This window comes from Gopherus evgoodei, chromosome 9 (genome assembly GCF_007399415.2).
Source record: "Gopherus evgoodei ecotype Sinaloan lineage chromosome 9, rGopEvg1_v1.p, whole genome shotgun sequence".
Lineage (NCBI taxonomy): Eukaryota > Metazoa > Chordata > Testudines > Testudinidae > Gopherus > Gopherus evgoodei.
Genome location: NC_044330.1, coordinates 95849824 through 95874214, shown reverse-complemented (window position 1 = coordinate 95874214; position 24391 = coordinate 95849824). Strand labels below are relative to the sequence as shown.

General features: G+C 42.9%; 1 protein-coding gene across 11 annotated transcripts in view; it reads right to left on the bottom strand.

The window, feature by feature from the left end:
* Window positions 1-24391, bottom strand: part of KIAA1210 (KIAA1210 ortholog) — an 87764-nt gene that overhangs the window by 37527 nt on the left and 25846 nt on the right. For 8 of the 11 annotated variants that reach the window (XM_030575574.1, XM_030575561.1, XM_030575562.1 and 5 more), the window contains one exon: window positions 2224-2300. In XM_030575574.1, the coding sequence (XP_030431434.1) occupies window positions 2224-2290 (67 nt within the window). In that variant the 5' untranslated portion in view covers window positions 2291-2300. Of the gene's footprint in view, window positions 1-2223; window positions 2301-5629; window positions 5770-12661; window positions 12842-17119; window positions 17123-18413; window positions 18419-24391 lie in introns of those variants that run through there. The other 3 variants (XM_030575568.1, XM_030575565.1, XM_030575566.1) reach the window with 3 other exon arrangements.

Genomic DNA, 24391 nt, shown 5'->3' with positions numbered 1-24391 from the left:
TTTTCTGTTTTTTTCAAGTTTGTTTACTTTGTGCATTTCACAGCACTTTGCATGTAGCCAGTTTCATTATTTTTCCCTCTCTGGTCAGTTTGTTAAACAGTGTCCCCTTGTTGTTTGTGTGATTCTTTTACACAGCAACAGGGGAAAGAAAAATATTTTTCAGAATAAGAAAACGTGATTGTAAAATGACAAAAATTGCTAGGAAGATAAAGGGGTAGGGGTAACACCTGAAACTATCAGTATCACCAATCTCAAATGTTTAAAAAATCATGAGTCAGGCACCCCAAAATCTTGAGACTGGCTTAAAAAAATCATGAAATGTAAACCAATCATAATAAATTTTAGGTGCTTTTTATTTGCCTTCTGGGTTTGGGGCCTTTAAAGTGCACTAAGGTCATATTTGCAAGCTTTTCTCTCCAGCCATGAGGGTTAGAAACTTCATATTAAAAATATTAAGCCAAGAGTCTCATGAAATACCATGACTCCAGGAGCTGAGACTTGATTAAAAATACCAAATATTGCCAGACTTGCAAGAGTAGGCAATGCTAAGATTGTGACTGAAGGTGGTCAGAGAGTCAAGCTTGTCTGGCTTCTCTCTGTGATCACAGCCATCAACAGGGAACAGCACATACTGAAAACGCTCTGCTACCTATAGGAAAAAATCCAAAATCTGTACAGTAATCCAATTGACTGGAGCATAAACACTGGGAATCTTGGTCTCCAAGGTTTTTGAAATCCACCCCAATTAAAGCTATAAAGAGGAGGATTTGATGTAATGCTACACTTTGTAAGAGCTAAGGAAGGAAGGGTCTTTTGAAAAACCAAAGGACTGGGATAGCTCTGTTCAGTGCCAGTCTCATTAAACAATTCAATATTAGCTACAGCAACTCCGAACCTTTCTAGAGCTGGATTAAGTTAGAAACAAAAAAAATCTTACGTTTTTTCAGACCCAAATATATATGTAGGCTCAATTCAGCTGTAGATGCTAGGCCAAATCCTGACCTCACTGCAATCAATAACAAAATTCTCACGGGCTTCACCGGGTCCAGGCTTTCTCTCATGAGATGTGTATTTATGACCAAAACTAACTGGAAGGAACTTAGTCCTTCCATGCAGTAGGTGTCACACAGATGATAAAGTTCACTAGCTTGCACACTGTGTACTATGAGGAACGTGCGATGGTTTGCACAAACTAGATTTATATACTAAAAAGTATGTTATTGGTTAAGCATCCATCCTTATTCTCCACCCTCATTCCTTTATCCTACTCCCACCACCCATTCATAGTTCAATTAACAGACTTCTACTATTCTAAAATTTGCTTCTTTATGTAGTCCCATTTCCAGGCTCTCTAGACTCCCAGCATAACTGCTGTGCTTAGCTGCACCTATCTGCAGCCTTCACAGTGCTACATTGCCACTCCTTACTCTGACAGCTAGCAGGGAATGGCCTATGTGCATACAGGTCTCTCAGAGCACTCAGCAGCACAGGGTTTGGGCTATACTGATGAGTATAGATGCATTTACACATGATAAGCAAGATGTTCATTATCATCTGTGAAGTACTGAACCAAACGCTCCATCAATAGATGATATTACAACTGTTCCTGAGCTACCTCAGCCCATCCTATTGCTGCTGATACTGAGGAACAGCTTCAATAGTGGCAAAAAGCTTTTTGTTTTGAAGACAGACAGATCTTCTGACTGGACAAGACGTTTTCTTTTCTCCCTAGACTGTCGCTCTCATTCGTGGGGGTGACAGAGTGCCAATCCAGGCCACCAGACTGAAGGATAAGCAAATGGGTGGACATCTGTAGCAAACACAGATGCTCATCAACCATGAGGAAGTGCTACAGCGGTGACATGGTCCATCATCTCTTCCCTACACAGGAGTTACCACTGCAACATACACTCAGGACTGGATTCTAAGATAAGACCCAGGCAAAGTACGCACAGCAGCCAGTTCTGTAGACTACAGCCCTGTTTTCTAGGCATCCAACATTAGAATTTCAGATAAATATCCTGCACAAATTTCTGACTCTCCAGGACTTCACATTGGTTTCCCCAACAAGATTCCCCTGCATACAAGGCATGGCTCTCTTTCCATTACAAAACCTCACGAGACTCCAAAGAACAGTTCAGTCATGGCTCCCTTTTAAAGAAACGAATCCTGCTTTCCAACAGCTTGCCAAATTAACGACACATGTGAAGAGCAGCTGTTTACCTGCACATTCCTCAGTTGTCTCCCTGGCCTCTGGTGGTTGTATGACATCTGTTGGCCCTGTAGCCATGATGTAGTCACTGAAATAAAAGATAAAAACAGTGTGTTAATTTTTAGTCAATGCACTCAAGAATGTGAGAGAGACAGATTCATTCTACCCAGCAAGGAAACTGAACATTGCTGAATGTTCCCAGACACTAGTCACCAAAAAGGACTTGCACAGGTATTTTGCACTCCACCCGTGGTGGATTTACCATGAAACAAACCATGTGGTGGCACGGGGTCCCCAACGACAGGGGGCCCCAAATGCAGGACAAATCTGACGAATGACTGAATTTAATAAGCGTTGCAAGTCACAAAGCAGTCCAGGCTTTCTGCATTCTGCAAATTTTTTCCAAGAACTGTGATCTAAATGTGGGTTTTTTTGAAGTAGTCTAGCAAAGAATTTTGCTTTGCCGTTTTTTTGCTGTCTCAGCAATAGCATAACAACAACTGTCGTTTGCCAGCATAAGGAAACTGTCATTTGCCAGTCAAAGTCTGTCTGCTTGATCAATTATCCAACTGAACAAAAGCACCCTCCCCCGCACTTTGCAACAATGCCTGTGATTTGCCACAAGTATGTAATGGTTCAAAATCCCATTTTTACAGAGTCTGATAAAAATGTGGGATTAACTGCGTTAAACCTAATTGAGTGGTCCACAGCCCATCCAGGCCCACCTATGGCTACGCCCCTGCTCTTTTAGATTTTGCCTAAAATCAAGATCAGTTGTTTGTTTGTTTGTTTTTAGCAATAATGAAGCGATACTATGAGTCTGGCAGTCAAAAACGCAAAAAATGAAGGCAAGGCAAGAAGACGAAGCTAAGCAAAAAGACAGTTTGTCATCCTATTTTAAAAAGCTTGAAGTACTGAATAGTTGACATTCATCAAAAAGTATGGATGAGGAAACATCTGAATTATCTGATCACTTGCCAAGTTGTGGGGATACTACCACAACTGCAAAAGTTGAACAAGTGGACCCAAAAGTGACAACAGAACTACAAAATACTGGTAATTTTGTCAAAGTAAGGGAAGAAACCTACCCTGAAGACATTGCATTATGGTCAAAATCTGTTTAATTTGATACGATAGAATATTTCTTAGTAAATAAACCGAAAAACATAGGTAATATGGAAAAGTTGAGAAAAGAGTATGAGGTTGCAGGACTAAGGCAATTTAGAGGTCTTCGTGAGTCCCATTTTCTGAGGATGAAGAAAAACGGCATGACAGAAATGAGAATTTGGTTGATTTTTTCGGAAACCACTAAGGCAGTCTACTGTTATTGTTTGCAAATTATTCCCTGACCATAGTAAAGGAAAATAAACATTTGTCAATGGGCACTCTAATTGGAGAAACTTTGCAAGACATATTGCTGATCACGAAACTTCTAAAACTTTATATTAATGCTATGTGTAGTTCATTCAACAGTGTAAATCATCTGGATGAATTGATTCTGACTTATCAGCTCAGTTTGAAAAGGAGTGTTCTTATTGGAGGAAAGTGCCGAGACGTGTTGTTGCCTTGATCAAACTGCTGTCTTCTTTGGAACTGTATCTAAGACAGGGGTGGGCAAACTTTTTGGGCCGAGGGCCACATCTGGGTAGGAAGATTGTATACAGGGCCGGGGAAGGGGGTTGGGGTGCCGGACAGAGGGCGGGGTGTGGGAGGGCGTGCGGTGTGCAGTAGGGGCTCAAGGCAAGGGATTGGGGCAGAGGAGGGGTGCGGGGCAGATGAGGGGGCTCAGGGCAGGGGGTTGGGGTGCAGGAGGGGTGCAAGTGTACAAGTGAACTCCGGGCAGGGAGTTGGGGTGCAGCAGGGGTGCGAGGTGCAGGCAGGGGGCTTAGGACAGGGAGTTGGGGGGGCAGGGTGCAGCAGGGAGCTCAGGGCAGGGGGCTGGGGTGCAGGTGTACAAGGGGGCTCAGGGCAGGCAGTTGGGGTTCAGGAGGGGTGCAAGGTGCAGGCAGGGGGCTTAGGGCAAGGAGTTGGGGGGTGGGGTGCAGGCTGGGTTCGGGCTCCGGCCCAGCACCGCTTAGCTAAAGCAGCTCCGGAGTGGCAGCGGCAGGCACCAGGGCCAAGGCAGGCTCCCTGCATGCCTGCCCAGGCCCTGGCCCCGCCCTGCTCTAGGAAGTTCTGTGGCCCCTGGGGGAGAGGGGACGGAGGGCTCCATGTGTGCTGCCCTTGCTGTGCCTCCAGATACCTCCCCCGAAGCTCCCATTGGCTGCGGTTCCCTGTTCCCGACCAAGGGAGGCTGCATGAGGCAGTGCCTGGAGACATAGGCAACGCATGGAATCCTCTGCCCCCCTGCCCGGGGGCTGCAGGGAAGTGGTGCCGGCTGCTTCTGAGAGCAGCATGGGGCCCACAGCACCATGGGGGGCAATCCCGCAGGCCGGATCCAAAGTCCTGAGAGGCCAGATCCGGCCCGCGGGCCGTCATTTACCAACCCCTGCTCTAAGATGACATGATGAGTCCTCAATGTCAAATCAAAAAGATAAATTTTTAATCTGTTTTGAATATCTTAGTGAATTTGACACTTTTCTCAAAGAACATTTGAAAAATTATCAGTATTGTGGCTCAGGGAACACCAACTTTTTAACACACCAAACCTACAACGAATTCATCACTATAATGGCACAGCAGCTCAGAAACCAATTCACTGATGAAGTAAAGGATGCCAAATACTATTCCAAATAGTCTATTCAACACCAGATGTGAGTCATGTAGCCTAATTAACATTAATTTTAAGATATGTTACTGGCAATGGTGAAGTTATAGAGCGGTTTCTTTGTTTTGTCCCGCTAAAATCCCACACTTCTGCATGTCTAGAGACAACTGTTTTAGAAATCACTGCAAATTTAGGTTTGGACACGAAGTTTTTTCATGGACAGAGTTTTGATAACGCTGCAAATATGGTAGGAAAATATTCAGGTCTACAGGCAAGACTGAACAATGCAAGCCCTTCTGCTTTAGGGTATGGCTACACTTGCAGCTGGACAGCGCTGCCGCGGGAGCACTCCTACGGCAGTGCTTTGAAGTGCGAGTGTGGTCATGGTGCCAACGCTGGGGGGGAGCTCTCCCATTGCTGCAGGTACTCCACCTCCCCATGGGGATTAGCTTACAGCACTGGGAGCCGCACTCTCAGCACTGGGGCAGTGTTTACACTGGCGCTTTACAGCGCTATAACTTGCTGCGCTCAGGGGGGTGTTTTTTCACACCCCTGAGCGAGAAAGTTGCAGCGCTGTAAAGCGCCAGTGTAGCCAAGGCCTTAGTCATACCATATTCCTGCCATTTCTTAAAATTAAGCTGCAGCTGAATCTTGTGAGAGAGCTACACTTTTTTTTTTTTTTTTTTTTACTTTGTTCAAAATGTGTATACCTTTTTTTGGTTTCCACGCATCGGTGGAGTATGCTACAATCACACTTGAAGCAGGCAAATGAAAAACATTTGACAGTCAAAAGAATTTGTGACACCAGATGATCTGTTCATGCAGATGCTGTTTTGGCTTTGAAAATGAGCTATAATGATATAAAGAAAACCTTATTAGACATAGCTACATCAAATTCTGAAAAACCACATGCGAAAACTGAAGCATAATCATTAGCAGAAAAGTTTGATACGTATGATGTTGCTGTTTTTACTTTTTTGTGGGACCATTTACTTCAAAGAATTAATACTGTCAGCAAATTGCTGCAAAAGGTTGATACAAGTTTTTTGAATGCTGCACAATTGTTAGCCTCAGTTTTGTCAGGGAAGTTCAAAATGACTATAGCTCAGTGAAAGCAGAGGCAGGTACTATCATTAACAGAAAATATAGGTTCCTCTGATATATCTGATGAGAAGTGTAAAAAAAGCAGGAAGTTATTTTTCAATGAAACTAGAGACAATGTAATCAATTTTAAAAAAGGGAAAGAGAAGATCATCGTTAAGACCATCAATGTTATTTGTGACACAATAACAGTGCAATTGCAGGGTAGAGGTGAATCTCTAAAGAAAACTGTTGATTTATTTTGCGTTTTTTTTGACAGAAGAATGGACGAAAATGCTAAAAGCCACTACAGTAAGAAATTAAGTGAATTCTACCGAGAGGACATAGATACAAATATTTTTGAAGATAAAATGAATTTAATGTTTCACTTCATCAAAAACAATGAGGTTGATTTTGTAAAGAAAAAAAGTGTAAAAAAAAAAAAAGCTATCTGAACACATATTTTTTTTTTCCAAATTTAATATGTTTTTTCAGAGGAAGTTAACTTTTATTTTCCTTTTCATGCATCATCTATACTTTTTATTTTCACACATTTTTCACGTTAGCGTAATGCAAATACAAGCCTTCATCGAGGCCAGAAGTTCTCAAACTGTGGTCTGAGAACTCCATTCAGGCGGGCCGAGGAAAGGTTATTAAGTTTTTTTTAATAAAGCGCTCTTATCCAAAGCACTTTACAATAGTCAGCTAATGGTACAAACAACCTTTGGAAAGATCATTAAGTGGTCTGCCGAGACCCTCTGCAATTTTCAAGTGATCTGTGGAAAAAAAGAGTTTGACTACAAAAACAATCAAGGTACCTCACTTTATTCTCATTTACTTCCTATTACTTATAATATAGGAGGAGGATGAAGAAAAAAAGAATAAAAAACAGGGGATAGGGGGTGGGAAGGGGAGATAAGATAGAATGTTCTTTTTCTTGGCTGGGTCCTGAGGGAGGGGTCCTAAAAATGAAGCTGCCCACAGCACTCCACTAGCTCCAACCACAAGTCTTTTCTTAATTTTTCAGTAACAACCCTCTTCTCTCCCCCCGCCCCAAAACTAACAAAGCAGCATTGCTTCTCCACAGCACAGCCATCTTTTCAGGAAGTCAGGATCAAAGTTTACATTAAAGGAAAGAAGCCATTAAATATGCTCAGCTAAGAGTAGCATGTCCCAGCCTCAGAATACTGAATCTTTACAATTGCTATTTACTAAACAGACACAGCTCCATCCATGCTACTGTAAAATCCTGTCAAAATCATGCAAAAAGGACCAATTTGGCATTTTTAAAAAAATTTTTATTTAAGTCCAAACAACTTCAGTAAGAGAGATGAGCTGCTGAGAATTCACATGTTCTGTCCTCAGGGATGGCGCTTCCATTAGGCGACTCTAGGCGGTCGCCTAGGGTGCCAGGATTCAGGGGTGGCATTTTGTGTGCTCCCCACGGGGCGTGCGGGAGCTTCCGGTTCTGCTCCCGCACCGCCGAAGAAGGACCTTCTGCCGATGTGCCGCGGAAAACAGCGGCAGGCAATTGAGCAGCTCTATGACCACCGCTGTCGCCTGCGGCATTTCGGCGGAGGGTCCTTCTTTGGCAGTGCGACGGGAGCAGAACAGGAAGCTCCCGCGCACCCCATGGGGAGCGCACAAAATGCCATCCCCCGAATTCTGCCTAGGGCGCCACAAACCCTGGCACCGCTCCTGTCTGTCCTATGGTGTCTCCCTACAGCAGTCACTGTGCTACCCTGTCAGTATTATTAAAAAAGAATTAAGTATTTGCATTGAACCGGTATCCTGGGCTATGCTACACATGTAGAAGCTGAGTTCATCTGTTAGATCAAATCTATTTTGGATTTAGTGCAATCAGCTATTGGCCACAAGCTTCAAAACCCTATCGCAAATAGGTCTATTGATCAGTCGTCAGCGGAGAGCATCATTTCCCCCCTTGACTAAAACAAAAGTTAAATCTAGTTTTCAAGATCATACAAAGTTAAGTGGCTCCAGTTTGTATTTTCCAGTGCTCCTTCAGATACAAAAGAACAACGGAAATATGACAGTTTTAGCAAGACAGCTCTACAATCAAAAAAAATCTTGTCCTTTGTTGTGGAAGATAAATGATATAATATGCCAGAATTTAAGGAGCAAAAAGGTTTCATTAATAAATAATATCAATTTAAATGCAAAACCTGCTCCAATAGACTTTAATCTGGTCTTTATTTGGCCATTTTCTGACTCAAAGTGTTTTAACAATATTTATTAGTTAAGACTTTCAACATCACATGAGGGGATAATTTTTATATCAACTCTACAGATGGGTAAACTAATGTAATTTAGCCCCAAAAGTATGAGAACCTATAGTGAGAGGACCAGCCCACTGAAGTGAATAGAAAAGCCCTGCATTAGACACTGATTGAATTAAACCTTTTTAAAATACAGCTGGTTTGAGGCTATCTTCAAATAACTGTTAGACAATAATAATTGAAAGCTAATCATAGAATATCAGGGTTGGAAGGGACGTCAGGAGGTATCTAGTCCAACCCCCTGCTCAAAGCAGGACCAATCCCCCACCTAAATCATCCCAGCCAGGGCTTTGTCAAGGCTGACCTTAAAAACATCTAAGGAAGGAGATTCCACCACCTCCCTAGGTAACCCATTCCAGTGCTTCACTACCCTCCTAGTGAAAAAGTTTTTCCTAATATCCAACCTAAACCTCCCCCACTGCAACTTGAGACCATTACTCCTTGTTCTGTCATCAGGTACCACTGAGAACAGTCTAGATCCATCCTCTTTGGAACCCCCTTTCAGGTAGTTGAAAGCAGTTATCAAATCCCCCCTCATTCTTCTCTTCTGCAAGGCATATCTGTCTGCTATGATTTTTTCTTTGCAATCATGGCGAGGCATTATACCTTTCAGATCATCTCTTCTCTTTTTCCTAATGTTTTGTCATGGTCTTTCTTCTATAATGTCTATCTTTCCCATGTATTCTGGTTAAAGTGGTGATCAATAGAAAGTTTTGTCTTGTTTTTTTCATTGCTCCTTATATATTGTAAATGTTTATTGCATTAGATTTTCTTTCAGGTAGGGGGAAATCTATTTGAAATTAAATGTCATGAAAGTGTTCAATGAACTAAAACTGACAAATTTGCAGATCCCCAGATCTCTACTCATTTTTACAGGATGGTCCAGATTCTGAGTAATTTACACCACTACAAATGAGATCAGAATTTGGTGTAATGTTGATTCCACGCTGGCTAGCTTTTCCTGCTTAGTTTTCATCTGTTATACATTTATATTATCACTTTATAATCTCATCTGCTCACCAAGAGTCTTGCTACAACTTGGTTAAATTTTGACAGTCATGCTTCTAAATGTAACCATTTTTTTCAATTTGGTAATTATTTTTTAAATGTACAGTGATGATTCAGCTGACAGGCAGCATCTGCAGTCAGATCAGCTCCTGCATTTACCCAATTTTACAGCTCGACTAACTGAGGCATATGTAGGTTAAGTGACTTATTTAAGGGCACACAAAGAATCTACATCTAGCACTAGATCACATTGCTATTATTGTCTTAAGTATGAAACAGTGATTTGGGAGGGAGAGGAAGCATAACAAAGTTTTTCCAAGCTTTCAATGAACAAATATTCAAATTAAAAAACAATGAGCTCTACCAGAAAAATATTTGTTGAAATATTTTAAACAGACTCAGAATTTAAGAACCTAAGTCAAGCAGGGCTGTAGTCCACTGGCTATGTTGTAAATTACTCGTACTTCAGAAAGAACAGTCGTCAAAGATTATGGATAATATGCCCTGGACTATGGGTGTCTGTCATGGTAATGCAGAGAGAGAAAATGACAATCAACAGAAAGGCATGAGAGGCATTAATTGATTGAATCCTTGGAACTTCACCACTTCTAAAGTGTAATGAGAGCTGACAGACACAGTGCAGTGGCTGGTGTATCAATACAGCGGATGTATCCTCGCCAGTCTTTCAATCAGCTGTACTAACCATGTGCAACATGCGAGCTTTCCCATGGCACTAACCCATTAGGCAAGGGCTTTTCAAAAATGCAATATGTATATTGATTTCTGCTGATAAAAATATCAGGTCAAATAAAGGCATGGCCATTTGCAGCAACATTTTCAGTACTCTGGGTCATGAGACACTGGAGTTTAATTCTTGAGGTTCAGATTCATAGCAGAGATGGTGAGCTTTGTAGTTGCAAAGAGTTCTCTTAGAATTTAGTGCACAGGTTACAGTCCAACATCATATTCAGGGTGTTCCAGCTTAACTGGGACCTCAATCTTGCGACTCAAACTTCCTCTGGTGAAGCTTAAGCAGATCTGAGAAGACAGGATCAGGACCCAAGGATCTTTTATACAATTTCAGGCCTTCTTTGACAAGTCAAAGTCCCTTGGTTTATAATAGGCAATCAGGTCAACTTTGAAGTAGGTCCATCACTAAGACATAGCTACAGGAATTAACATAAGGCAATTGCCTGTTTTTCCACCATTCACAGCTGATTGGCTACACATTTCAAAGAGAGATGAACACAGCAATATCCTGTGTTTACAGTTCATTTAAATTCTAGGATCTTCTTCTCTGAATTAACAGAATACAGCATAACAGAATACAGCATAGACGGGGACTATTGATTAGACTGTTGACCACTACCAATATATATGTCAATACACAAACATTATCTCCCCATATGTCTCTAAGGGTTGAATTTGAGTCATTCATCCTGCAGGACGCACCTCCAGTTAGCCCACCAGAGTAAACACAGGGCAGCGAGATGGTTCTGTTCTTGCTCACGCACCATCAACATAATTGTTTACTAAATTCCACTGACAGGGCCAAATTCTGCCCTCAGTTTCCCCTGTCCAGCCTCCCTGAAAAAGATTCTAGAGTTGATCATAGTGAAGCCAGCAAGAGTACTGCTCAACTTTCAGATCCCCTGAGAAAATTAGACCTGAAAGCTATTGAAACACTACAAATGGGGAACCTCACCGTGCTCTTTGTATGACGAGCAGAGCAAAACTGCACTTTGCGGGCCAGATTCTGATCCCCTTACTCAAGTTCAGTAGTATCTTACTCCACAAATAGTCCTACTGAAGGCAGCTGCTAGTATAAGTCAGGGGATCCAAACCTGACCCTGACTTACCGGATATCAGAAAAGGATCCACAGCCTCTTCTCCACTAGGCTGGTCTTAAAAATTTGCCACTGTTGCTACCATCGCTAGTGAGAGCGCTAATGGAGATAGGCCCCTGGCTGCTCTAAGCAGGCATAACAGGCATGGTAGTGATAGGATCTTAATAAAGACTAATTTGCATGCAGAGAGAGTTTTCATCCTGAAACTTAAGAAAGGTTAAAGGCCTTTTCCCAAGGATCACAAATAATACAGTATTAATTGCCACCAGAAAGGCTAGATAAGCAGCAGGACGATATTAATATCAATAAAAATTCTCTCTGAGGATCAACAAGGGGTCAAAATTCCCTGACGCCTGAGACAGTGCTTGACTCCATGCCCTACAGAGATCTCTAGAACAAGGAACAGTTCGTAGAAAAGGCCCTATTCATCACTTTCTTGAGGAGGTTTGCCTGAGTAGAAAGCAGGGCCCAAAGCCACTGAGTTCTTTTCCCCTCCAGTTTGCATTCCAGAGGCTTTTCCTGACAGAGTTTCTGAAGGATTTCTGCTACCCAACAGTGTCCGAAGCATCACACTCTGCCCTCCTAGCGTGCGTGTATGTAGCACTAATGGAAAGCAGCTGCTGTGCTGAATTCTAGGATTTTTTTTTTTTTTAAATGTAACAGGAGGAAATGCCTTTCATACAGCCACACAGACTCAGTCTGTAATTGTGTGAAAAGCCAAAGGGATAAGAAGGGGGAAGGGCAAAATGAGACAAAAAACATTCATAAGCTACCCTTCCAAACTAGGTGGAAAAACAAACCCGAGTTAACAACACTGGAACGAGGAACACTAATGCCTCTTTATGTTGTATGATGCAATAGCTCCATCAGTTCATTCCCCTCTTTACAGTCATGAGACTCAGGCCCAGATACTCAAAAGTATTGAGGCACCTAACTTCCATTGATTTCAATGCTAGCATTTCTACACTAAGATTGTGCCAGTTGCAACCGGATTAGCCAAACCTCCTGCATAATGATCTACAGCATGTTTTCTCCAAAACATTTAGCAGGAAAAAATATCCTGTCCACATAAGTCAGGAAAAGTATGGCGGAACCATATTATAAAGGACTGCAGCACATACAGTTAGGACCTCAGTGTGGACAGGATTTTAGCCAATATTATGGGACAGACAGATCCTTTGCTGTTGTAAAGCAGCATAGATTCAGTGACCTCAATAGAGCTATAACTGTATTGATTTCCACCTTATTAGAAATCGGTCAAAACTTTTTCCCAACACAGCAATTCCTCCTTTTTAAACCACCATCAGGAAACTTTTAGGAGACAGTTGGAATGAGGCAGCCCACTCCCAGATGTCTTATTCTTCCACACTGAACATCTATTATTTTAGGATGGGAATCAGCAGCGTTATCCAGCAACTGCACTGGGAGACTCAAGTGCATTGTTGGCCTTATGTGACCTTTTCAAAGCTTCATGACCCTGAGAAATTTGGGAGTGGTTTGGAAAACATACATTTAAGATCCTTGAGGATGCTGCAGAACGCTGACTTCACCATTTGGAGAGTAGACACATCCAGAAAGCCTTGCTGCCCATGGAGATGTTGCAAGAGGTCAGCAACAGGAAATGTCAAGCCACTATCGCTAAACAGCAGACATTCCTCATGCAAGCAGAGTCAAAATGCAAGAGACTCTGGTATCAGGATGAAACCAACACTGTGACTCTCTCCGTCACTCCACATGCTTAAAAACAAAACAAAAATTATTCAAATAGCTAGGCAATGGGCATGCTGGAACTGCTGTTTACTGTACTAAATACAATCCTTCCACCGTTACCTGGTCCTCTCCACCCAAACTGTTTAGCTCCACATCTTGCATCTCATCCTATGTTTAGACCTTAAACTCTTTTGGTCACAGATTGTCTTTTATACAATAGCTTAGTGGATAGAGCACTGGACTGGGACTCAGAAGACATGGGTGCTACTTCCATCTCCACCGCTGGATGCTGGGTGAGCTGCATCATCCCATGCCTCAGTTTCCCCATCCGTAAAATGGGGATAATGATACCGCAAGCACTTTGAGATCAAAGGATGAAAAGCACTATGTAGGAGCCAGGTATTGTTGCTATAATTACAGTGCCTAGTACAATGGTCTTCCAGCCCAACTGGGGCTTCTTGCATTTTACCACAATACAAGTTATAAATGGAAACAGCAGTAACATTGCTGGTCTACATCCTTGCCACATCTACATGTCTGAGACTCACATTTATCTTACCAAAAGGCCCAACTTATTGTAGGTAACAAAATCAAAAGGACGTGGGCCCAAAAATGAGAGATTCTGGAGTCTTTTTAATAATGAGTTATACTTCATAAACGCTAACAATGGTGAGGAAAATGGACTAAAACAACAATGAACTGAATGCCAGTTTTAAGACATGTGATATTAAGGGTGTGTCTAAACCTTTTTTTAGATCCTCTACAAAACAGCCAATTACCCCTCAATTGGTAGGTTACAAAGTAGCTGGGGGTGGGGGAAAACCACTTCACATAGATTGAATTTCCCAGGGCAAATTGGAATCCAAGAGGATTTAATACAGATATTTAGTGGCCCAGGAATTCAAAGTGCATGGAGGAAAGTAGATGCTGGCAGAAACTTTCAGAGGTTTAGCTGTGCCATAAGAATTCACTCTAGTAAAAACAGTCAATCCTCTTTAGGTTGTGAGAATGCAAATAATATGCAGGCTTAATAGTCTGCTCTTGGCAGTAAACTCGGGAAATCTCTCTTCATCTGCTGTCCCACAATCCAGCTGGTGGTAACATCTACTGCAAGTTCTCAATGTGGCCCATTTTCATGACGTTTTCACTATGACAGGATTTTGGCAGGGGCCAGAGACCAGACTCAGGAGGACAGAGACTCTCCAGCCCTCTAATGAATTTAAGCCCTTCCTGGGGAGAGAACCCCACCTCAGATTGGCTGCTTACCCCAACTGCCTTCCTCTTGGGGCTGAGCAACCAATCAGAGCTGCTATTGGAAAAAGCTCTGTCCCACTCCCTTTCGCCTCCGCAGCCTAAAGCCAGTCTCAGAAAAGAGCTAAAGAGCCCAGTGGCTCAGGGTGGTTCTCCTTCCCCATCCCCTCCTGGGGGCAACAGGCACTAGGGGACCCCAGCTTCTCCTCCCTCCCTCAGCAGTACCTAGCCTGGGAAGGAGCGGGGTGGGGGGGTGAAGAGTTCCTAGAGCTGGCCCCCAGCCTGGAAGGGAGAGAAGGAACCTCACTACAGTGCCCCTAGGCCTGGGAGAGTGCATAACCTCTGGAGGGGCAGAGGGGGTCAGAATTAATAGGATGGGGGCTCAGTGTGGGAACAGGAACTATTTGGTGATGGGAGGGGAAATTGAGCTCCTTCTGTGGGATCCAAAAATCACCTCGCCCTGTAAATGGCAATGGGATGATGGCCAGTGAGGAAGTTAAAGCAGGAAGGCCACACTTCATATGCACAATGGGACCAGATCCTCAGCAGGAGTAAATCAATAGAACCATTGCTGATTTACACCAGCCGAGAATCCAGCCCCTTGTGTTTTGAAGGTGGAGGAGCACATGACACACTGGAAGAAAACAAGAGTCTGTAGACGGTGCATCAAAGAAAATGCAAAGCAAATATTGGGAGAAGGGGCTGAAGGGACCAACATAGAGAAGGAGGAGTTGGAGAAAAGAATGGAAAATAAATAGCATTAGAAAAAGAAGGGTTGGGGGAGGCAGAATTATTTAGGGTCTTTGGGGTCAGGCCATGAGCTGCACAGAAGGAATTAAGGAGGAGAGGAGCAAAGATACAATTTGTATTTTTTTAAAAAGCAAGAGGGATTCCACCTGGCGGGTTATTCTTGTGACGATAGGGCTTTTAGTACCATTAATTAGGGCGTTATTTAAATACAAATCTAGTAAATTCCCATTGTTAAACAAACACTAGATCTCAGCCGAGGGAAGGAGGACATGCACTTGATCTATGGGGTATTTTTAGAATGATCAAAAGAGCAGAGAGCTGTTTCTTATCACAGCCCTTTCTTTGATTATTCCTACTCTAAAATGTAAAACCTAAACCACAAAAATAGACCAACTCTTATCTGTAGGGAAACAGGAGAAAGTTGTCCCACTTGTTCATCCCAGTAAGAGTCAAACAGAAAGGCAGCTTTTTACCTTCAATTATTTTCCCCTTCTTGATCTACTGGGGGTGCACACAAGATTTAATCCAAACTGCTGATGTGAATGGAGGCAGGTATTTTTAATCATGGTGATTATTCAGTGAGCTCTGGCTGCATTTTCCTGCTGTTTGTCTTTCATACCCTTGCTAGTGTGAACAAGTCCCCAAAGCCTGACCTGGCCAATGTAAGCCTCACGGAATTAGCTCCAACTGGATTTAAACAAGTGTCTGAGGTCACACACATCCCTATGATGTCAAACACTAAGGCCACGTAGTGGCGATATGGACTAAACTTGGCTATAATGATGGCACATAGCCTGTCATGCCCTGTAAGTGGGTGGAAGTTAATTTTAAGATCAAGCTAATCAAATGGTCTAGTGACTGATCAGTCATGTCAGCCATCCTTTTAGTCTTATCCACTAACTCAAAACCAACCAGACTGAAACAAAACGAGGAATAAGGCTGCATAAAATTTTCTTTGTGTTTTTTGCTTACAAGCAAAAAGACAACCATGTACTTTCATCCTGGGAGATTTGTTTCCTACCAATGAAAGAAAGTAAGTCTATATAGATGTCTATCTAGGTACATATATAGCCCTTGTCTCACACACACTCTCTCTCTCTCTGTGGTACTCATACTGACTCAACCCAGAGGACTGCCACTCAGCACAGGCAGGCAAACTCCTTACATAGATTATAATGGCAGAATGGACTACTAGAATCATCTCATCTGAGCTTCTGCATAACTCAGGCCACAGAAATGCACCAAGTAATTCCTGTATCAAGCCCAGTAACTTGCGGCTCAAGAAGAGCACATCTTTTAGAAAGTCATTTAAAGGTGCAGTACACAGAAAAGAAAATTGTAACATCTTCCCTGTATTTCCACAGCTAGACCCAATTCTATTACTCTGGAGAGGAGTAGAATCAAGAATCCTGCTGGCAAATGCCCAAAGCTGAAGGCAGCAAAGGTGTTTGCTGAAACCCATAGTGACACCGCTTCATGACAATAACCAGGCCACTAACTGGAAGGATGCAATGGCTCACAAGACATCTCTATTCATCTATCAAGCAGCCCAGGGGACTCTAGTGGGGAAGATAGGACCTGTGGGTGGAATGACAGCATCCCCTGTTCACAGATATCTTGAGTGTGATACAAAGACGTACCCACTTTCTGAATTTCACCTTGTTAACAAACATAACCACAAATCATAACCCTCAGACTTTTTTCCCCTCCATGAGCTTGGCTGTTTCTAGGATTTTTCCCTCCAGGATACTCACCTTTATGCTATACAAGCAACAGCATGAGAATCAACCAGGACACCCACCCACCACTCTGAGTTTCTCTCCAGCTCAAAGGAAGATATTTTAACCCTTTTTGTAACAAACAGAAGCAACCTTGTCTGGTTGCCAAAGTGAATCAGCAAAATAACTCCACATCCCAATCAGGTTTCTAGCCACTGACATATTGCTCCAGTTACATAGTTTGATGGTAAACAGAATTACACCAAAGGCAGCATGAGCGTTTTCCTCAGAGCTACATATTTCTCAAAATACATCCCACTTGAATTTGAGTGACTGTGTGACTCAAGTACTCCACAGTTGGACAAGAGTTATACATGCGTTGTCTGGCAAACACATAGCTGCATATTTCTCAGAATGAATAAGCATTAGTGAATTCTTTATGAATAAGAGTCAAAGAGTATGATTCACTTAATTAGCACCAGACTTCTGAAGTTACAAGGCCAAGAGAAACAGCCCCAGCAAAAACTAAGTTGGAGCACCCTCTTTGTTCTTTAACCAGTCATGCCAAAGCTAACTCATGGCTTGTCTATACACCAACATTATACTGCTTAAACCAGGGGTTCTCAAACTGGGGGTTGAGACCCCCTCAGGGGGTCGCAAGGTTATTACATGGGGGATTGCGAGCGGTCAACCTCCACCCCAAACCTCGCTTTGCCTCCAGCATTTATAATGGTGTTAAATATATTAAAAAGTGTTTTTAATTTATAAAGGGGGGGTCTCAAACAGAGACTTGCTATGTGAAAGGTGTTACCAGCAAAAAAAGTTTGAGAGCCACTGGCTTAAACTATACTGGCCATCCACACCAGAGGTGGTATCAGTATAACTATAAGGTTAAAGAAAACCTCCTAACTAGCATAAAAGTTCTGTGTAGATCATGCCTCTGTTTTCTAATCTCTATCATTCTGGAAAAGCTGAAGTGCTGGTGCTGTCCTGATTACAAATATAATAAATCAGCAATCACTGCTTAGAGTTTGTAAATAGCAAAGGCAAAATCAGATGAAACTGTAAGTGACTATATTTTTGCAGGTTTGCACGCTGCTTAGCACAGTAAGCACGACTAGGTGCTACCCCAATAACAATGATTAATGAAAATAAAATAAGGTAAGATGAGAGCTGGGAAGAGCCAACAGGCCTGCAATTAATTTGTTTCTAATATTTTATTTAGTAAAGCTCCTTGATTATTGTTTTGCCAGGCTTGAAATGTGAACTGGAAGTGATTTGATTCAGGACTGAAAGATTGTCTAATATCAGATAGAGCTTTGTGTGTCTTCTGCTTAACTATTTTCTTACAACACTCCTTTGAGCACCAACTTTCAGAATTATAGTTTCCCCCATATTATGCCAGGGGGACTGTTTTTCCTTTTCCCCAGCGATAGATTCACTCTGGTATCAGAGAAAGCGGGGTGGCATTTGGCTCTAGGTCTCACTACACCAATTCAGTTAAGTCCTGCCTTTCACGTGCAAATCGGACCTAATAAACATTTTGCTGTAAGCAGCTGTAGCAAAGTTTCAACTTTTAAAGCCAAGTCTAGATCATATTGGAGATTTTAAACTCTTGGGGGCTCTATGTATGACAAGGAAATTACCGGCAAATCTCTCCAGATGGTTGGAAGGTTACAAAGCCAGATACTTTAGTTTTGTCTACACTGCAACTGGAGGTGTGCTTGCAGCTCAGGAAGGTGTACCCACGATAGCTTTAATCTAGCTCACAAAGCTAAAAATAGCAGTGAAGATGTGGTGGTACAGACCCTGGCACAGGCTAGACAAGCCCACTTGGAGCCTTGAATATGTACTCACATTGCTAATCCATGCCACATCATCTTCACTGCTATTTTTAGCTGTGCTAGATAGATTAAAGCTAGTAGGGGTACACCTACTCAAGATGTAAGCATACCTCTGACTGCAGAATAGATACACTTTTGAGCAACTCAAGTTTCCCTCTACGAAGATGACACAATGGAAAACTATGATTAAATATTTTCACTTCAGTCTTCTAAAATAACATAAACACAGAACTCACAGTGAGGGTATGGCTACACTTGAAATTTCAAAGCGCTGCAGCGGCAGCGCTATGAAGTTTGAGTGTGGTCGCAGCACCAGCTCTCCCAGCGCTGCACGTACTCCACATCCTCTACGGTTACTGATCAGGAAAGGACCTTCCCTCTTACGTAAGTATTAAAAGAGAGTGAATGGGGTAAGACAACAGGGCCTGGTACTGTAAACACTTATTTACTAGGCATAGTGCTCATTACTGTGAATATCTCAATGGTACAATGCCCACTAGTAATTGTTTGCATAGTCAGGCTCATGATTTGTACTGTCAATAATTCTGTTTCATCTCAGTAACAATGTTTCTTTTTAGTGGGGTGAGTATATGCCGCCTGAATTTCTTTATACAGCTCCTCTTCCTAAAAGGCTTCTAGCTAATCATCCTCATTTAGCAGTCTCATTGTAGCAGGCCTGAGCCTGGTACCGTAAGGAATCATAACCCTGGGCCAAATGGGACCATGTTCTGTAAAACCCGGGTTGGGTATTGGTTCATATCTCTGGCCTCTGAGTTTTCAGTACTACAAAACATATAGTTTGTAATGCTAAACATGCTATAATTTAGTTACTTGAATAGTAACGTTCCCTGATGCTCAGTGCAAACTGCTAATTTTCAAAGACAAATATAGTGTGTTAGAAGTGACTTGAAATACTTGGCTGAAAGTTCCACACGCCAGCTCAGAAAGTATTTCTATAATATATTACAATTAAGCGCACTTAACTGGTCCACATTTAATGTGGTCACTAAAGATTTCATGGTGCCTTCCAAGAGTACAAGAGTGTGGGTGTTAACCCCCATGTCCTGGCCCAAAATCCAATTTGAGCAAGCATATTTTGCCTTCCTCAATTCTCCCGCACTTTCAGTGGGCTACTGCAGCATTACTCTCAGGGTCCAAAATTGTTGCGAAGGGGTGTTTGTATTATTACCTGGATGCTGCCTTTGCAGAAGACAGCAGAAAAATGGATTAAGAGATTGCTCATAATGGTTTTTAAAGTACTTTGAATCCTTTGGAGAAAAAGTATTATAAGATAATACAACTAGGATGAGAGCCAGTGAAATTTTTTATATATTTTTTTATTTTGAGGGACTTTCATGTTATTTCATTTTATCTATTTTATCCATGAGGCTTGTGGTGGTGGTGGGGGGATCAGGTCCTGCCCCTGGTGAGAGCAGGGTATTGCAGAGCAAGCCTGCCCTGCACTCACCTTGTGGTGGCAGGTCCTGTCCTGCAGGCCTGGGCCAGGCTCTCTGCTCCATGTGTTGCAACCTGGAGTATAGAGTTGCAGTGCTGCTCAGGTCTGGCCTACCTGGCCCTCCATCCTGATGGCCAAATCTGAGTCAGGGGTGCTGCACTCTTGTACTCCAGGCTGCAATGCCCAGTGTGGGGAACTGAGCCCAGCTCTCTGGAACAGGAGCAGCAAGAGCCACTGCTGCTGAATAAAAAGTTTTTCGTTTTATTTTGTGTTATTTCAGATTTGCAAAAACCATAAGGCTCTAACTATGACATTTGGTAAAATTTGTTTCCAGTCTGTGCTAGGGGTTGTGGCATGTTACTGCATCTCATTACCCATTCAAATTAATGTCAGGAAGACCATGCAAAGTTCATCAGCATACGTAGTTTAATTCCAGTAAAGAGTATTGCTGGGAACATTGATTGCGAAAGCCCCATTCTGTTCAGTCAGCTGGACCTTTCTGAGGTTGCCACAGCTGTGCACTGACTCCCTGTGCACAGCTGGGGTCTCTTCAGTGAGACGCATACAACCAATCCTTAGGGCTTTTATGTTCAGTGTATGTGGAAATGTTGATGGGGAAGCACTACCTCAGTTAGGCATCCTAGTGGGAAGAGGGTGAAGTGTGTGCGGGGAGGTGTAGTACATAGGAATTGGGTAGTATCCCTTTAAATAATTTCTGAGCTCTCTAGTGACACTCTGTATTCCATGCCTCTGTGTGTGTGTGTGTGTGTGTGTGTGTGTGTGTGTGTGTGTGTGTGTGTGTGTGTGTGTGTGTGTGTGTGTGTGTGTGTGTGTGTGTGTGTGTGTGTGTGTGTGTGTGTGTGTATTTGGACCCCACTGTGCCAATGTGGTTCCTTCATACTACATTTCCTGTGTAAAGAACAGGACTTGCTCAGTCCACACCCTAGATCCTCTCTCCATAGGGAACCCCTCCTCTCTCCTTACATCTGCACAGAGTCCAAACCCACCAGCCAGCCCAACCCACTTATCCATTTCCCATCCACATCAGCACCTACTTTTGAGGAAACACTTCCTTAAAATGTTCCTCGGGAGCAGACTGTGGCATTCTGTTACTAGGAGCTACTTTTTGTAGTAGAAGAAGACACTACATAAATAACTGCAAAAATGATCTTTAAAGTATATATTTAAAATAATGAATAAAATTTAACGAGCCAGATTCTAACGATAGCAATAAGTCACTGCACTTCTCAGCTACTGATGACAAGGCACTTCTTTGGTGCTTGAAAGCATGAGATTCTAACAGTGCTCCTCAGCCATAAACCAACAGCATAATAATACACACTGTGGGTGAAATCCTGGCCCCATAGAAGTCAGTGGCTAAGCCACCATTGACTTCCATGGGGCAGGGGTTTCACCCTTTGTTGTTGGAGTTCATGCTAATGTAACGCTGACAGACCCCGATCATCGGCAGGCGGGACTGAACCTGGGACCTCTGAAGCTTAGCGCATGAGCCTCTACTGCATGAGCAAAATATGGCTGGTAGCTAAGGCTGTAGAGAAAACTCATTAATCTTCCTCTTAGTGGTCTCACTGGCACTCAATGGGACACAGCACCACATCCAGCAGGCGTGTGGGTTACACTAACAAGGAACTCAGAGCCATGGAAGATGAGTCCAGGCACAACGTTTTCATGGAGCCCGGTGAACCCAGGCATCTGGGTTTCACATAGGAATAATGGGAGCCAACTATTCAGGATTGTCTTTATTTTAAAAAAAGTTCTCTGTCCTGCAGTGTAAAAAGACCCTCACAGCTTAATATATTATGGCGAATATTTGCAATAAATGGCTGCTGTCTCCCCTTCCCTGATTGTCAAGAGTTTCCATTCCCTGACTCTGACTTTGGGCCCCAGCCATGCTGCTTTCCAGCAAGGTGCTGGCTGTTGGGCTTAATTGCCAGCTGCAATCACACTTTTTTGAACCAGTTTCACAGTTTATTTCTGGTGGGAATCTGCACATTTTTACCTTTTGAACTCTCAGACTGCTGAACTCAGCAGAATGGGTGTTTTCCCTGCAAACTCTAATTCTTGCTGGCCAGCTCTGCAGGGAGAATGAAGCTACTTGAGTTACATCAAGACTTTTAAGAGTGAGACAGGCTTTGGCAGCAAGAGTATTCTTTTACAAACTCTTTTGAGCCATAATGTATTAGCTGACCTAATACTTCATTGTTAGAACTGCTGCGAGCAATTGATTTTTACCAAGTAGGTCTCTTAGATTACTAAAATCTGCTTGGATTATGTGGCAGCCAGCCAGTCACAGTATCATGTGAGTGTGTAGTAAACCATAGTGACTCTGGGAGGGGTGCACACTCTTAGCTTTCTTTGCAAACATTAGTAATTAGTAATGCTGGGCACTGTTCAGCAGTAAATCCCCATCCAGATAAAGCTAATTACCTGACATTTCCTCTGGTTGCAGTTGAAAACTGCCACATCATATGGATATTCAGGAGGCGAAATCCTAACCCTGTTGAAGTCAAGTGTCAAAATTCCCATTGTCTAAGGGCTTTTCCGCATGGTGAGTTATGGCTTGGCAAGCCAGGGTGTGAATCTGCAGCGCACCTGCTCGCGTGCAGCAACATTCTGTATAGACACTGCTACAGGGCTGTGGGAGTGTCGACATGGGACATTACTGTGCAGCAGGTTTGCAACCCTGGTTTCCTGCTCAGTAACTCAGAGTGTAGACCTGGCCTTAGTTACCGGAGTCTCTCGGGGACGCTCTAGGGGCTACAGTCCTGCTTTGAATAGCTGCAGTGCTGTGTACTGCAGCTCCCAAGTCATTCCTCTCCCCCCTGCCCCTCTACACCATGTACTCCAGGACTTGCAAGGGGATCCTCAGGAGGCTCTCTACCACAGCGCCTGCCCTAGGAGAATCCTTCCAGATACAGATCCAGGCCTTTCAGGGCCTCTTTATGCTGCTCTGGCCCTTATTCCCAACATGAAGGTGTCAGAACAGGAGTGAGGAGTCCACCTGGAGTTTGTAAGATCAGGAGCAGGACCCCAAACAAAATTGATACTTTAGATCTATCCATGGCTTAATTCCAGTGAAGTAAACTGAGTTACACCAGGAATTAATCTGGCCCATTGCCTTCCACAGTGCCTGGCTTGATTACTGCAGCAGTATCAATGTGAAGGTTTACATTTAGGGAAGCTGTTTGCCATGGCTCAGGAGTTACCTGCATGATAACAAATATTAAAGTTCCATACATCTTGTTCATTGGCTTGCTTTACTCAAAGCAAATTCCTCGTCATGTACATTGACAAAACTGCAGAGCTCTATTTCAGGTACATTTACAAATTTCCAAGACTGACATATCATGTGAACTCAAAATTTGGGAAAAAAGTTCCTAAGAGTCCCATCATACAAGCACTGTGTGTCCTTGGGTTTGGCCTCAAAAACATAAGAGGCTTCTGACTCAATGTCAAGCTCATTACTATGGATTTCACACTGGCTTTTCAGATATAGCACTCAGCAATAAAAGATTTTAACCTGCCACCATTTTCTTCCTCTCTCGCTGTGCAACCTCATTACGGTATTATATGCACTCAATAAGATGATAACAAAGATAGTCTATCAGAATGCATTCAGGAATAGTCATGGCTCCGGGAGTCTTTATAATCAGGGCAACACATCAGCAATTCTAGTATGATTCAGTGAACAGGGCAATGCTCTGGGTCCCATGAGACCCCAGTTCTGTTCCCAGTTCTGCGCTCTTAGGCAAGATACTTACCTCTGTCTCTACTTCTGCATCCACTCTTCATCTAGCCTATTTAGCTTGTAAACTCTTCAGGGCAGGAACTGTCTGTCTCTCTCTGTGTTTGTACAACACCTCACACTATGGGATTCCAGGGGGCTATTGTGCTGCAGTGGAATTAAACAAGAATCATCTCAATAGATCATTCCACCGCTAATGAGATGCCCTGATATCTCCAATTGTGTTTTTTTATGAATTTGTCTCTGTCAGCATGATTCAAAAATCCTTTTATGATGATAAAGAGACCTGGAGAAGATAAAATATTGGTTCACCTGGTTCCAGCTAGGCCACACAGGCTACACAGCTTTAGAGTGGTTCCAGAAAGTTACCTTTAATTAGCTCTTCTCCCAGCTGGAGGTAACAAGATAGTAGAATTCTGAATACATAATGGTCATTCTTCATCGTAGATACTCTAACAGCATTTTACCATCCCAACAGAAATACATACACACGTATTGGTGCTTCAGGTTAACTACTGGGGAAGGAAGTGCAGTAATTGTGCAAGTCACTGCACTGGCACAGATGTAAATAAGCACAGAACTGGAGGTAGAGCAGTAAAGACTATAGACTATTCCAGTCTTAATCTACACAGAGATAAACTATTCCACAATTGCTATTCCGGCATAACTCCCAGTGTAGACATTCTGTTCCAGAACAGAGTGACATTTATTCTGGAGTAGAGTGTCCGCACGGGGGACACTTGGG